We start from the raw sequence: 17112 nt of genomic DNA, 5'->3' as shown, positions 1-17112 counted from the left end.
AAGTTCCCCTTAAGATTGGGAACAAGACAGATGTCTGCTTTCACCTCTCTTATTCAACATAGTACTGGAAGACCTAGTCACAGTAATCAGACAAGAAGAAATAAAAGGCACCCAATTTGAAAGGAAAAACTAAAACTGTCTTTGTTTGCAGATGACATGATACTATACATAGACAACCCCAAAGATTCCATTAAGAAACTACTAAAACTGATAAATTCACCAAAGTAGTAGTTGTATACAAATATCCAGAAATCAATTGCATTTTTATATACTGATAATGAACTAAAAGAAAATTAAGAAAATAATCACATTCACAATTGCTTCTAAAAGAATAAAATATCTAGGGATGTAAAAGACCTGTACATGGAAAATTATAAGACACTGAAGAAAGACACTGAAGAAGATACAAGTAAGTGGAAGCACATACCATGTTAATGGACTGGAAGAACTAAAGTCATTAAAATGTCATGTCCATGCTACCCAAAGCAATCTATAGTTTCAGTGCAATTCCTATCACGATTACAACAACGTATTTCAAAAAAGAATATTTCAAAAATTTATGTGCAACAACAAAAGGCCCTGCATAACTACAGCAATCCTGAAAAAGAAGAACAAAGTTGGAGGAATCACGCTACCTCATATCAAACTGTACTAAAAAGCCACGGTAATAAAACAGCCTGATACTGGCATAAAAACAGACACATAGATCAATGGAACAGAATAGAGAACCCAGAAATAAACCCACACCATCATAGTCAATTACTATTCAACAGAGGAAGCAAGTACATATAATGGCGTTAAAGACAGTTTATTCAATAAATGATGTTGGGAAAATACATGCTGAAAAATGAAACAAGACCACCTTCATACAGTACATACAAGAATAAAGTCAAAATGGATTAAAGACTTAAATGTTAGACCCGAAACCATAAAAACCCTAGAAGAAGATATAGACAGCAAAATCTCAGACATAGCTTGTAGCAATATTTTATCAGATATATGTCATCAGGCAAGGGAAACAAAAGAAAAAATAAAACAAATGGAACTACATCAAACTAAAGTTTTTGCACGGCAAAGTAAAACATCAACAAAATAAAAAGACAACTCATGGAATGGAAGAACATATTCATCGATACATCTGATAAGGGGTTAATATACAAAATTTATTAAGAACTTACAAAACTCAACACCAAAAAGACAACCCAATTAAAAAATGGACAAAGGAGCCCTGGTTGTGGGGCTCGATGGTTGAGTGCCGGACTGTGAATCGAAGTGTCACCAATTCAATTCCCAGTCAGGGCACATGCCTGGGTTGTGGGCTGGGTCCCCATTAGGGGGTGCGTGAGAGGCAACCACACACTGATATTTTTTTCTTCCCTTTCTCCCTCCTTTTCCTCTGTAAAAAATAAATAAAATCTTTTAAAAAACAGATGAAAGAGTTAAATAGATACTTTTCCAAAGATGACATACAGATGGCCAACAGACATTTGAAAAGATGTTCAATGTCACTAATTATCAAAAATATGCTCATTAAAACAATGAGATACCATCTCACACCTGTCAGAATGGCTATCATCAATAAATCAACAAATAAGGGCTGGTGAGGATGTGGAGAAGGGGTATCCTTTTGCACTATTGGTGGGAATGCAGAGTGGTACAGCCACTGTGGAAGCAGTAGGGAGATACCTCAGAAAATGAAAAACGGATCTGCCCTTTAACTCAGCAATCCCACTTCTGGGAATGTATCTGAAGGAACCCCCCAAAATAATTAAAAAATCCATAAGCATCCCTATGTTCATTGCAGCATTATTTACAATCGCCAAGATACAGAAGCAGACTTCCACCAAGATGGAGGCATAGGTGGGGACGCCGTGCTTTCTCACACAACCAAGTTTAGAGACAACTAAATATTAGCAACAGAAAACACAGCCAGAACACAGAAAATTGAACTTTTAGGAAGTCTGATAACAACAAATTCTTCAGCCTGACTGGTAAGAGGGGCGAAACCAGCAGCTGACAAAGCGGGGTAGCACAGAAAAACTCAATCAGACGGACTCAGGCGCACGGAATCCAGGCGCAGGGTTGGACCTAGTGAGAGACCCAGCAAGCGACCTTGGGGAAACAGCGAGGGAGCAGGGCTGCAGGTTGACTGTGGTCGTGCATTTGTGCGTGGATAGACAAGCGAGGGAGTGGGCGATTGGACGGGACCCAGCGGGTCACTGCGGTGAGTGGCAGCAGAGGGCGTCGCCATTTCCCCGCTCTGACCACGCCCCCACATACAGCGTCACAACCGCCACCTGGGAGTTGAAGGCTCCTGGGAGTCGAAGGCTCCGCTCCTCCTACTTAACGGGCACGAACAGACCAAAAATGGCTCAAGAAGATCTCAAAGCCCCAGAGCCTATAAATCTAAGCGATGAAGAAATAGCAAAACTCTCAGACGCACAGTTTAAAACACTGGTGATCAGGATCCTCACAGAACTGGTTGATTAGAGCCACAAATTAGAGAAACATATGAAGGCGAAACTAATTGAAATGAATGGAATTGCACAGGAAACCAATAGCAATGAAAAGGAAACTGGGACTCAAATCAATGGAGTGGGCCAGAAGAAAGCAAATAATGGCCAAACAGAAAAGAGTGAAGAAGCAAGAATTCAAAGAAATGAAGAGTCTTAGGAACCTCCAGGACATCTTTAAACGCTCCAACATCTGAATTATAGGGGTGCCAGAAGGGGGAAAGGCACAGCCACCAGTGGAAAACTTATTTGAACAAATAATAAAGGAGATCTTCCCCAATCTGGCAAAGGAAATAGACTTCCAGGAAATCCAGGAAGCTCAGAGAGTCCCAAAGATGTTGGACCCAAGAAGGAACACACCAAGGCACATCATCATTACATTGGCCAAGATTAAAATGAAGGAGAGAATCCTAGAAGCAGCAAAGGATAAGGGGACAGTCACCTACAAAGGAGTTCCCATCAGACTGTCAGTGGATTTCTCAAAAGAGACCTTACAGGCCAGAAGGGGCTGGAAAGAAGTATTCCAAGTCATGAAATCCAAAGACCTACAACCAAGATTGCTCTCTCCAGCAAAGCTTTCATTTAGAATGGAAGGACAGATAAAGTGCTTCTCAGATAAGATCAAATTCAAGGAGTTCATCATCACCAAGCCCTTATTATATGAAATGTTAAAGTAACTTACCTAAGAAAAAGAAGGTAAAAAAACATGAACAGTGAAAGGACAGCAAACTCACAATTAACAACCACACCTAAAACAAAAGCAAACTAAAAAGACAGCTAGATCAGGAGTGGAAACATAGAAATGAAGATCTCAAGGAGGGTTAGCAACAGGGGAGTGGGAGGAGGAGAGGGGGGAGAAGATACAGAAAATAAGTAGCATAGACAGTAGATAGAAAATAGAAGGGGGGCAAGAATAGCATGGGAAATATAAAATCCAAAGAACTTGAGACACATGGTCATAAACTAAAGGGGGGGTAATGGGGGGGAGGGGGTGTAGGGTGGAGGGGAATGAGGGGGGAATAGAACAACTGTAATGGCATAATCAATTTAAAAAAAAAGGTAAAAAAAAAAGATATGGAAGCAGCCCAAGTGTCCATCAGTAGATAAGTAAGTAAAAAAAAACTATGGGACATCTGCATGATGGAGTACCACTTGCTGTAAAAAAGTTTTACCCTTTGAGACAGTATGGACAGACGTGTAAAACTTTATGCTAAGTGACATAAGCCTGACAAAGACAAATATCATACAATTTCACTCATGTGGAATAATGAACAAACTGAACAAGCAAAACAGAGACAGATTCATAGATAGATAACAGGATGACAGCTAAGCAAAGGGAGCAGTAGGGAATGGAAGACTGAGTGAAGAAGGACTTATGGACATGGATAACAGTGTGGTGATTTCAGGGTGAGGGGGAGAAGTCCCCCCCTATAGGGGACTAAGTAAATGGTAATGGAAACAAATACAATAAAAATAATTTTTAAGTAAAAGCTTTAAAAAAGAGATAAAATAATCCACAAAAAATGGCCCTCTGGCTTGCAAACTTTTCAATATAAGCATTTCCTACTGACTTTTAAATATTGCTAATTTTTCAGATTCCCTGTAAAATTTAGGATACAAGTAGTGAATTTCATTGAGAATACATGGGATACTCAAGAGTGACAGCAATTGGACAAAGACCAGGAGATAAAATTCAGAGGAGGAATAGGTTGGCCACAAATACTCAATCTAAAAATGAGAATAACAATTCCTGCCTGAAAGGGTGATTATGGATTAACCTTTGAGCCCTAGTCTCTGCTTCTGAAATATTTTTTGTATGTACCTGGGCACTTGAACTGAGTTTCCTCCTCCTGACTCCCAACCTCACGGTAACTTCCCCATTTCTCCTGATACCCTGAGTTCACAGTATTTAACTCTCCATGAGTAGAAGTGGCAGTTCCATTATGTGGTCTCTGCCTGTACCACTGGTTGGTCATCTTCAGTAAACCATGTCCACCTTGTCAAGGCTGTATTGCTCCAAGGGCTGAAGCAAGGTGTCACAGGATCATACAGCTAAGTATGAACATACAGCTAAGACACTAAGTACGAATTAGTGTCTGCCTGAAATTACATACAAGGATTAGTCCTTATTTCTTAATGTCTACTCTAGTAATACTACTAATATTAAAGAAACCTCGAAAATTGTTCCTCTTCCAACTGACCAGTGAGAGTAACCGTTATGCTGGGAAGGAGAAATGAACATGTTTATCAGGTTCTTAGGTCAACCTTTTATATTTTATACATGGAAGGAAAGCTAGCCAGTATTAATACGCCCAGGAAATCTGATTCTTCATCAACTTGCATGAGTGTGCATGCTATTTTTTTACAATGATACCAAATGGGGATTCCCATTAAGAATTAATCTGTAATAGGCTATCCCCAAACATACATTTTTGGGGGCAAGACATCAACTAGTCCCAAGACTTTTATGACTATTTAGTATGTTTCATTGCTTAAGAAAAAATATTACTAGTCACACTGACTGAATGAATTTACAGACAACTGAAAACAGCTCTGCTAGGTGGCCAGAATAATGGAACTGTTTCAGAACAGAAGGAAATGGTACTTTTGTTTCCCTGAAGTTTAAGCTTTTAAAAAAGCATTTGCTAGTGTGGCAGGAATACCCTAAGTTCAGATAGATTCCACTACTCTCTCCAAGTAAAACTGCTAGTAGGAGTGTAAATGAGAAAACCTGTGGGCAACAGTATTTATTAGGAACTTTAGTTTTTTTTTCATCTTTAATATCTTAAAAGTTCTTATCTACTAGGCCCATTTTTAGAAAGGTAGCCTAAGAAAGTAAATACTTAAAGATTTATGTATAATGATGTTTAATGCATTGGATGTATTTTCTAAAACAATGGAAAATTACCCAAACACTTAATTGGGAATTATAAAATAAAATATTCCATCTGCTTGATGGAGTATTACATAGTCAACTGTTTAAAAAAAAGTTATGCTTTCAATAGCTACATAGTGACATACTATGATCCCAATATTGTAAAAAAAAATATGCAGCAGAAAAATAGAAACATTCCATGTAAATAGTGGTAACATCTGGCAATAGAATTTTGAATAATTTTATTTGCTTTTTTATTCTCTCCTATGTTTTCCAAAATTTCTGCAATAAGTACACATTTTTAGAACTGGAAAAAATTTTCTAAAGAAAAACCACCTGTATCACAATAGGTTTATGACTTCTTTGTCTACACAAAGGGAAGAGGCCTGTGGTTGTATGGTCACTCACTGCCCCACGCTCTCTAACAGGTCTCAGGAAGCTGACATGCACACCTCTGGGACATATGTACACTAACTCACTGTTTATAAAATCTTACCAGACATGTATTCTGATACACAATACCGTCCGAGTATCACAAAACACATCACTAAAGTATACTAAAATAAGGTTATTTACTTATAAAATGATACATTGAACGTAATCTATATATAAAACAAAGCAATTAATGGTAAACTTAATAAGGCACCTTTTAAACCAGATGCTGTACAAAATACATTTAAGTGTGTTACATATCAAAGATGAATCTATATTTTCAGTGTTTTACAATTGCATAATAAAACTGCTTAACCCTTCTTTCAATGTCTATGTACAACTCCCCTAAGTGAGCTACAATGGTATTTTCATTTTATACAATATATACTACATTTTAGTTTTTAAATGGGGCAGGACAAGAGTCAGTAAAAGAGCTTAAATAATTCCACTGAAAGCATAGTACAGAGCATGATCTAAAATTACAATAGATTCAATCATTGCAAAAGCAGTATTCACATATTTTCCTTACGGGACGATCATTACATGTGGCTTCTCTCGATGCCCTAGGTTTCATTTGGTCAGCTGTCTGCAGTTTTCACTGTGACTCTGTCAACAGCACTGAGGCAAGAAGATTAACTGTAAATAAAAATCTGATCCAAGCAAATAATAAGTGTTACCCCTTTAGACAGAATGAGGGCTGCAACAATCTTTTTCTAAAAAAAATCAATTAGTATTTTTTCTGTTCAAGACACATTTCAAGTACAACATGTACTTCAAACAAATGAGTTCATTTATAAAATCTTCCCCGGAATAAATGATTTAATATTAAATTTGATCTTGGGCCAACTTAGAAATGCATGGATCTTTTTAAGATTTTATTTATTTATTTTTATAGAGAGGGGAAGGGAAGGAAGAAGAGATCAATGTGAGAGAAAAACATCGATAGCTTGTTTCTTGTATGTGTCCCAACTGGAGACCAAAACTGCAACCCAGGCAACCTGCCCTGACCAGGAATTAAACCAATGACCTTTCACTTTTTGGGGAGCCACACTGGTCAGGGTGAGATGCATGATTCTTTAAAAACTGTACTGCATTTTGTTTTTAACAGAAGCAAAAAATCTGGGGGAAGAAAGGTACTATTTCTTTTTTTGAGTAAATAATAAATCTGGCATATTCTAGGAAAATAATTTCCAAAACCTGTAAGTCACTTTCTAAGTTTAGAAATACTTCTGGATGTTGACAAGGCAACATGATATGTTGATAGAAATATCTTTTGTGAAAACATATCCAGAAAATTAGATACAAGTTTTATAAGAAAACACATGGAGAGCTTAAAATAAATACATTGAAGCCAAATCTAATGTGGCTTTAATTGTAGAGATATTTATCAGCAGAATTTTCTTTGAGGATTAACTTTTATTATATTCTAGTACCTGGTATTTTATTTTTGTTTTAATTATTTAAAGGGACGACAGACAGAAGCCACAGTTTCAAAATGCTGTATTGTGAAATCAAATAATGGTTTCTAGGATTTTACAAATTTATTAATTATGCTATCACATACTTCCTTCTTTAAATATCTCACTGGATGAACTTAGAAATTTAAGAGTAAAAGTAAGAAGGACAGAAGAAAAGTTTCATGCAACAGTTTTTTAAACTTTAGAATTTCAAATATGTCATCATCTGCTTTCTTAAAAACATGTTGTCAGAAAATATATTGAACAAGTCTCTAACATTAATTCTTGATATCAATTTTAATAGATCAATTTGATTTAAAAAATCATTACGAAGGTCTTGTACTTACTACCTGTAATGTTTTGCTTTCACATACTATTTCAACATTTTCTAAGGAGAGCGCTTGCCTTTTCTAATTTTCTTTATTATTAAGATGACAAATAACTCTGAGGATTTATAGTTTATCAAGTAAAAAATAAATCAAGGTTAACCTTAACCTCAGCCTAAGTAGATCTGAGCTGCTAAAGTGTTCTTAAGTCACACAGCAATTTGATTAAAGTATCTATAAATCTCACTATATGAGATTGAGAAAATACTCTGAAAGAGCAAATTACTGGGTACTAACAATACATAAATTTACTTATCTTAATGCATGTTCCAAACTTAGATGAAAATTGTTAAATTTTGTCAAAATTGTAAAGCAAGTTTTTAATTCGTGAAGTTTGATATACAGACAAATATATTAGAGTTTCATCCTTTAGTGCCAAATTTTTGGTAATGAATAGATTCATGCTCTAATCCCCCCCTTTAAAATGTTTTGACCATATTACGACACATCCACATTTATTTTATGCTATTTTCAAACAAAACTGTCTCACTTTCTGCACCCACGAGTTGTTCTTTCAGAATAAGACATTAGTATTTAAAAGGCATTACAGAAGTATAAAAAGTTTAAGTAAATCAGAATTATTCCTTTGAATACAACAAGACATCCGTAACATATGTAGCATTTTCTTGAAAAACAACAATATGGGATAAGTATAGGTGCTGACTAGATACTAACTGTTCTCTGTCTTTATAAGTTATGGAACAGGAATCATGAACCCAAAATTTCAAATGACTTAAATGTCTCTAACAGTTGTTGACAACTTTTTACCAGTTCTGAAAGAGAAATATCTAATTAGAGGATCCTATCATAAAGAAAAATTGAGATGACAGTATCTTAATGAAACTCTGTGCCTGAAGTTAACAAACTCTTAGGCTTGATATACTATTTTGAATGTATTAGTTCTAAAAATGCGTATGTAGTTCTACTTCATAACATTTTCTTCTGATGATCTTTTATTTTTTCCCCTTCAAGGATGAGTGTGAGGTCCACATGAGCTCGTTTCTACAGTATGAATGTATGTACATATATAATGTATGGCTGTAAAAGGAGCAGGTGTTTTGCAAATAAAGCATATTACACACAAAATATAAATAACTTCCCTTTTAAAAGTTACTGAGAATAAAGAATACAGAACATGGGTATAGGCACTTAACATTGCTATGAAATGCAGTAATTAGCAATTCACTTCAATAAGAAGTGTTTTCTTTACAAGCTTCATGGCATTGAAGTTCCAACTCAGGATAGGATGCTATGACAAAAATAATAATTCAAAAAAAAAAAAGGAAAAGAAAGACAAAAGAAAAGATGTTGGTAGGAGAAAAACAGTTGAAATTTCCAGGCACTTTAAACTTTTGGCCTTTGTATCAACTTTTATGTTAAAAACAAAATTAGTGGAGAAGCTAGCTCACTATCAAGGTAAATGGCTTTTTATGTGATTGGCGAATCTTGGTCAGGTCATGCATTTTTAAAGCACAAAACCAACAGCCACTAATATCTTCCTGTGTATTCATAAATTACATTTCCTTCTGATTCAAATGGCAGCAGAGAAATTCTGGTGTACGCATGTGTACATACACACCATTATCAAGGCATGACAAACTATCAAAGCAGTATCCCAAACAGATTATGATCCATAGGCTGTTTACAAAGGTAAAATACAAACAGATTAAATTTTCTCAGGTAGAAGGCAAGTGTATTATTTCTCCATCTCTGCTGAATTCATTTATCTTCTTCAGGCTTTCACAGAAAGCACCATTTATGAACAGGTAATTCAGTACCCAGAGTTTGACTGAAGGGAGACATTAATCAGGATTGAAGTCTTGATGCAGTTCATAAAAACCCAATTTAAAAAAGGCATCAAAAACCACATTTAAAGTATAGCTGTCCATATATAAAGAATAAAGTTTTTAGAAGTTCCCAGCTTATATTCTACAGAGTACTGAAAGGTTTAATATTAGCAGCCTGTGAAGGTGTAGTGAGGAAAGAGTCTGAGAACCAAGTTAACCTCCTTATTTCTACTCTAATTCCACCCATTCCTTGGGTGAAAACAGTTCTTGTGGTCTAGAATTTCTCCTCATGATCACTTAACTGTCAAATCTTTACATCTTGGGATTCAACCATCTTGGCAAGTGTCTTCTTGATTCTCAGAGCTGTAAGTCTGGAGGCTGGATTGTGGGCCCAGCATTCTGACATTAGCTTCAAAACTGCTCGTAGACACTGAAAAGTAAACAGAATGTTGTGAGCAGGTAAATATCTTTGGCAACACTCACCAATCACTTCCTCAGAGGACTAAGTTCCACTTACTTCATCACTGTTCCATCGATTAGACACAACTGGCCGCAAACGTTTGACACATACAACCTCACGCATATCTTCATATGATGGATCACTGGGGACCATGTTGTAATATGGTAATTGGTACTCTTCTACTATCCCTGTAGGGAGAAAACATAGTGAGCACAAAAATGGTGGCTGGACAAAATATATCAATCTATTCAGCATCTCTTACTAAACATGGAACTAAAATTGATTCCTATATAAAAGTTATAAAGTAGATGGTTCACTTTTAATAGTAAATGTACATTGTTCTCTTTTTTTTTATGTCTAATTATTACCCCTACGTCTATCAGGATCCCCACCACAGCTGAGGACATACCAATACCCCCCCCAAAGAAAAAGCAGCAATATGAAACACTCACCCTAAATTTTAATTATTTATTTACATAATTGTTTCTACTAATAAATGCAGTAGAAAGACAGCATGGTATGTCAAAAAGAGAAAACAGAGCAAGCCTGAGATTGTTACCCTTAAAAAGGCCTGCTTGCAAGGCTGGTCTTTGGGAACTTGCCTGCTAAATAGCTCCCTATGCTGAAGTAAAGCTTTCCCTACATAACAATGGCTCACTGTGCCTAGACTATTTGTGCAAACAATATGCTTTGTGCTGAACACCTTCCTTCTAAGAGTTTGGAATTCTAGTATGTGGGCAGAGGGTGCCCGCATGACCAGCCTCCAATAAAATCTTTGAGAACCGAGTCTCTAGTAACTTCCCTGTATGACAACATTTCACACATTGTCACATGTTGGAGGAATTAAGTGCATTCTGTGAGACTTCACTGAAAGAGGACTTTGGAAGCTTGTATGTGATTTCCTTTGAAATCTTTTCAAAGGAAAAGATTTTTCTCCCTGTGATTTTGCTTTGTATTTTTTCAATGTAATAATTTTTAGCTGTGAAGACAACTATATGCTGAGTCCTGTGAGTCCTACTGAAATCACAGAACCTGGAGTGGTTTAGCGCAGTGGTCCCCAGTCTTTTTGGCACCAGGCACTTGTTTCATGGAAGACAATTTTTCTAAGGATGGGGGTGGGGGAGCAGAGCTCAGGCTCTCATCAGCCCCTCACCTCCTGCTGTGGATGAGGGTGTGGTGGTGGTGGCGGGGGTAGCTCAGGCCAGTGAAGCTTCAATCGCAGCCTAGTTCCTAACAGCCTGGTCTGCAGCCCATGGGGTTTGGGACCCCTTGTCTAGGGGATACTTGGTATCAAAATTATATAATAGGAGCTACTATTTTCTGAAAGATGAGGATACAGACATAACCAGAAACATACTCCGTAAACTCTTACCTCCTGTGATACAACGACGGGCCATTTCCCAAATGATTAGGCCAAAGCTGTAGATGTCTGCCATTATGTATGGCTGAAAATGGTTTTTATTCAGGCTTTCATCCAGCACTTCGGGAGCCATGTACCGTTTGGTACCCACCCTGGTATTCAAGGGGACGTCAACTTCATTTGTGTCGCTGAAACCGAAGACAGACAATGTCCAGGTTGACGGTTAAGAACAAAATAGTTTTTCTCCCATTTTTGTAAAAGTCAGTCTCTCTCTCTCTACATACACACACAAATAATAGAAATAAATTACCTACAATCTCCACATTCTTTTAACAGAAATCATTGGAGCCAGGTGTATTTTAAACTTAACATCTTTCAGATTAAATTTCCCCAGCAGAGTCTAGCGTAGTACTCTTTTTCTTCCAAAAGATTTTATTTATTTTCAGAGAGAAGGGAAGGGAGGGAGATGGAGAGGGAAAGAAACATCAATGTGTGGTTGCCTCTCACACAACCTCCACTGCAGACCTGGTCCCACAACCCAGGCATGTGCCCTGGCTGGGGAATCAAACCAGCAGCCCTCTGGTTCGCAGGTCAGCACTCAATCCACTGAGCCACACCAGCCAGGGGTAGAGTAGTACTCTTAATCAAAGTTACTACTATGTCTGCATTCAAAACTAAGTACAAATATTTATATCAAGTTGGTTAAAGACAACAGCTAACTTGCAAGGGTCCAGGTCAGGTTTTGTCACCAAATATGGTGTCTCACAAAGAAAAAAGACAGTACTGAATATAAAAAAAACATGGTAGGTAATTATGTCCCAGAACAAGTGAATGTGAAAATAAACTGAAAGAATTACTTGCTTTGCCATTCTCATGTGATATATTTAATAGGATTACATTTCCTTCTCTATGGGTCCAACAAACTTAGTTCATTGTAAGTAATGTTTACATAATCATACTGACAGTTAGTAATGAATTATGTTTATAGGGTTTTCAATTGATGGAGTAAATTTTAGGGTTAGAAGACAAAAATGCTTTTGCTGCTTGGGTCCCTCAGTCTGGCAGGTTCCAGAAACTACTCTGAAGCACAGATTAATATACTTTATATTTTATTATATGGCATCTGATGAATATTTGAACCAATTAACAATGTACTGATTAAAACAAACAAGCAAACAAGATAAGAATACTCTAACAACCAAGGAAGAAGATTTAATTTTCAGATGTTTGTTTTATTATGGACTAGTACTTTCATCTTATGGCTTGAAATTCTGAAATGTGAAATGGCTGCTGTATTTTAGAGTTATAGCAACTTTAAAATGGCTGCTATACTTTCTAAACAAAGTATAATTCTAATTGTTTAAAACTAGTAACAAGGTATCAAGTGGTGATGGAGAAATGACATTTATATCATGGGAGTGTAACTGATGCATGCTCTCTAAAGGGATAATTTGCAATATACCTCGATTATTATGTACATACCCTTTTCCTACTCTAAGGAATCCATCATAAAGAAGTACTTGAGTACATGATCAATGATAAATATATATTGATAAAATACAATGTTCATTAAAGCATTTAAAAAAAAAATAGAGATAAACCATAGGCAACTTTAATGCCAATGAATTGGGTCATGAAATAAGTTACAGTACATCTATATTTTGGAAAACAGCATAAACACTATTAAAAAGAATGAAGTAGAGCTACATAAACTGAAACAGAAGGATGTCTAAGACAATGAAAAAAAGAAATAAAAAATCATGTAATGCAATTTTTGTAAACAAAACCCACCAAAACAAACCAACTAAGACAAAATCCACAATTACGTATTTATACTACGTAAGCACAAACACATTCTTGTAATTCCAGTGTCCTGAAGACAAATATGCAAACATCTTTTGGAGATTAATATAATTTCCAAATAGTAGGCAAAGAACCACTTACCTGTTGAATTTAACAGCAAGGCCCAGGTCAGCAATACAACAACTTCCATTTTTCTTAATGAGGATGTTTTTGCTCTTTAGGTCTCGATGGGCAATGGCAGGTTTTCCTTGGGTGCCATAAATTTCTGTGTGGAGATGGCACAGACCACAGGCAGCTGAATAAGCCAACTTGAGGAGGGCTCTGGTGTCTAGTGTAGCACATTTCAGGAAATCATAGAGAGACCCATTTTCATGGTAATCAGTGATCAAATAGAGTTGAGTCCAGGAACCTGTACCTTTAATGTCTGCTGCTATAAAACCTGTTCAATTAATAAATTTAAAAGGTTATCAGAAATGACTACAAAGAATAATAAATGCTCACTCTGGACCAAGAGAATAATTCAAGTATCATGCACAGAAAATAAACAATAAATTTGCCTAACAAAATCTAATGAACCTCTTCCCAAGATTTCTGCCATTTACACATATAACTCTGTACTTCAGCAATAAATTTAAAATACTATTAATGGTCATCATGAAAGTAATAATAATGTGGCTAAGAAAATTCACATATAATAACCGGGGGGAATATTACTATCTACATAAAAACTATAAAGAAGGAATGTGGGAAAAGACTCTCAATTTCAAATGAAAAGTGGACACATTAAAATAAAGTTAAAAATGTTCAACTAGCCAGCCAATTCCATTTACCCATCAATGCCTCCTCATATCTGTCTTTTGGCCTGGCCCCCCTTTTCTCTTCCTCTACCTCTTCAGGAAAAAGTCAGTAAAAGTGCTGGGTTGAATAGCGACCCACCACCTCCCAAATTCATGTCCATCTGATCCCTGTAAAGGTGAACTTATTTGGAAACAGGGTCTTTGTAGATGTAATAAAATTCAGATGAGGTCAGTCATACTAGACCAAGGTGAGTGGTATCCTTGTAAAAGGGAAATTTGGACAGAGACACACAGGGGAAACCATGTGACAGAGCTGAAGACAGGAGTGTTGTCTCCAAGCTGAGGAACATCACAGATGGCTGGCAATCACCAGAAACCCAAAAGAGGCAAGGAGTCGTCATCGCTTTAGAGCCTTTAGAAAGCATGGCCCTGTCGACAACTTGATGTTCAACTTCAAGACTCCAAAACTCAAAGAAAATAAATTTCTTTATTCAGTTTGTGGTAATTATAACAGTCTTAGGATACTAATATAAGTGCCTACTATACTCTTGGTAATGTACTTGTATGCACTGTCTACATTAAAGGGAAGAGAAATAGCAGCTGAAGAAACTGGGAAAGCTGAAAGAATTTACACACCCTGCTGTTAAGATCATGCCCAAATTATTTTGCTAGTGTGAAAATGAGCTTGTGGGGTGAGGAGAGGGAGAGACCTACTAAGCATAGAACATTAAGCAACATCATATGGTAGTGGTGGTTTAGCTTACAAAAGGCAAAAGGTAGGTATATAGTTACCCTAGAAAGTTGCTTAAATTACCTATGGAACACTTGGTTTTTTTGTTACTATATGAGTAAGTACAATAAACTGGCATTACTTTGAAACTCACTGCAATTTCCTCAGTAGGGCAGTAAATAAAGTGGTTGCTTGGCATTTAGGACTCTGTTGTATTTAAACTGTTTATACAACTGGGTTTCCTTTAGCCCAATACACACAACTGAATTCACACTTATGTTTTCAGAGACCATGTGACAGGCTTCCACCCAAACTTTACAAACCTTGTCAGAATATGATATTGAATGAAATCAAATGTGTACCCACCAAGTATGTTTTCATGGCGCATCAGCACAGTTTGGTAGATTTCCGTTTCTCGAAACCAGCTAGCTTCTTCAGTAGTGAAGAACACTTTGACTGCCACTTTCTCACCACGCCATTTACCCATCCACACTTCTCCATATCGACCTTTACCAACTTGTCGAACCATCTGAATCTGTTTGGCAATAGTTCGCTGAACCTTGATTAAAAAAAAAATCATTTTGGATTCTTGATGGAAAAACCTATTAAGACTGAGAAAGTGGTCTAATAGTTCATCCCATCAAAAAGGATAGAATGTATAAGGTTTGTCCAGAAAGATCCAGCCATGTACTATGAAAGAGGCACATTTATTGAAGATACAAGAAACACTGTACATAGGAGAATGACGCCTCAGTCCTCTTCAAAGTAGGCACCTCGGTACCTCACAGTTTTTCCTCAATTGCTATCGGCCGCTCCACGGTATTTTACTAAATCTCACTGATGGTCTGAAATCTCTTCCCTTTCAAAGATGATTTTAGTTTTGGGAAAACCCGTAAGTCGCAGGATGGCAAATCTGGGATGTAGAAGGGCTGAGTCACCTGGGTGATCTGATATTTTACCAAAACACTCTGCATGAGACACAATGTATTAAGTGGGCACATTGTCGTGATGAAGCTGCCAACCCTCAGTGCCCACAGCATGGTCTTCTGAATCATTTGAAGAGGTTCCGTGAAGGGCTGTTCAAGCTTAATATAAAATTTGATGCAGATTTGTTGCTCTACTCACTCAGTCATTTTGAATGCCAGAGTCACACAGTACACATGCTTACTTAACATCTACTGCCGTTATTGACTAGTAAAGTGAAGCTGCCATTGTTCACATATGCCCATCTAGTCCACTCTCCCTGGCTGCCAGGTTACACTGATGTCACACGAATTGTTCTTGTTATGTTAATAGCTGGACTTTTTCCGGACAGACCCCATATAACCAACTCCAATCTTAAAAACTAAAATGTATTTAAATAAGATGAGACAACATATAGTACACTCTGAAATCACAAATTAACAGGTTAGTCAGTATGGCATACTGCTTGCAAAAATGTTGTATATTGGTACACACACCTTTGGGTTGTCTCCTTTATACTCTGGGCTTGGCCACATGACTTGCTTTGGGTAACAGAACAATAGAAAATGTGATGCAGTGAAAACTTGAGAAGTATGCACTAGAGCTTGCCTTATTTTGCTGTTCTGGGGAGTTCTGTGATCAATGAACAGTACCACGGTAATCAGTGGCCATGTGCACAAATTATACCATTTAGCTCTAGCTGAGAAAGTCCAGAAAAATACTGCCCAGTAGACCCACAGAATCATGAGCAATAGTATTTGTTGCTTCAAGCCACTAAGCTTTGGGATGGTTTATTATGCAGTAAAATCTAAACAGTTACAAATCTTCAATTCAGTCTCTATGATCCTACATGGTCTGGCCCCTGCCTATCTCTCCAGCCTCATCATTCACAATAGCCACACCAGCCTCACCCCTTCCATTTCAACGTTTAGAATTTACTCAAGCTCATTCCTTTTTTAGAGTCTTTGTTCATGCACAGTTTCATTTTCTCACAAGTGTTGTTTCTCTTTTGTTCAACATTTTCACAGTGCACATATATTTTTCAACCACTGCAGTTAGCACAATTATAATTTTATTGGGTTGGCCAAAAAGTTCATTAGGCTTTTTCTATAAGATGGCTCTAGTAATACTTAGTTGTTTTTAACTTCATTTGAAACAATTTTGTTAGAATGTATTGTGACAGCTATCATATCAAAATGTGCATTTAAAAATATATCAAAACTGGTGAATTTTTGTACAGCCATTTTAATACTGAAGAGGGAAGAAAAGACATTTTTGGCATATTATGCTTTATTACTTCAAGAAAGGTAAAAATGCAACTGAAACACACACAAAAAAAGATTTGTGCAGTTTATAGACAAGGTGCTGTGACTGACTGAATGTGTCAAAAGTAGTTTGCAGAATTTTATGCTGGCAAGTTCCCTCTTTCCTCTTTAAAGTTAATCCCCACCGTACCACCATTCTCTGGCATCACCGATGTGTTTTTTATCTTTAGGGTTTTACCCTTCTAGAATATCACATAAATGGGAACATACAGTATGTAAAGATT

The 17112-nt window shown here is 36.8% G+C and overlaps 1 protein-coding gene across 3 annotated transcripts in view; it reads right to left on the bottom strand.

The window, feature by feature from the left end:
• Positions 1-5604: 5604 nt before the first annotated feature.
• The window catches only part of BMPR1A (bone morphogenetic protein receptor type 1A), a 176034-nt gene continuing 164526 nt past the window's right edge, over positions 5605-17112 (bottom strand). For all 3 annotated transcript variants that reach the window (XM_053663845.1, XM_053663844.1, XM_037163360.2), the window contains 5 exons: positions 14967-15159; positions 13215-13512; positions 11283-11458; positions 9968-10098; positions 5605-9880 (listed from right to left, as the gene is read on the bottom strand). In XM_053663845.1, the coding sequence (XP_053519820.1) occupies positions 9755-9880; positions 9968-10098; positions 11283-11458; positions 13215-13512; positions 14967-15159 (924 nt within the window). In that variant the 3' untranslated portion in view covers positions 5605-9754. The remainder of the gene's footprint in view (positions 9881-9967; positions 10099-11282; positions 11459-13214; positions 13513-14966; positions 15160-17112) is intronic.

Source organism: Artibeus jamaicensis, unplaced genomic scaffold, assembly GCF_021234435.1.
Source record: "Artibeus jamaicensis isolate MK-2021 breed Jamaican fruit bat unplaced genomic scaffold, CSHL_Jam_final contig_332, whole genome shotgun sequence".
In the NCBI taxonomy this organism is placed as follows: Eukaryota; Metazoa; Chordata; class Mammalia; order Chiroptera; family Phyllostomidae; genus Artibeus; species Artibeus jamaicensis.
This window is presented reverse-complemented; position numbering and strand designations above follow the sequence as displayed.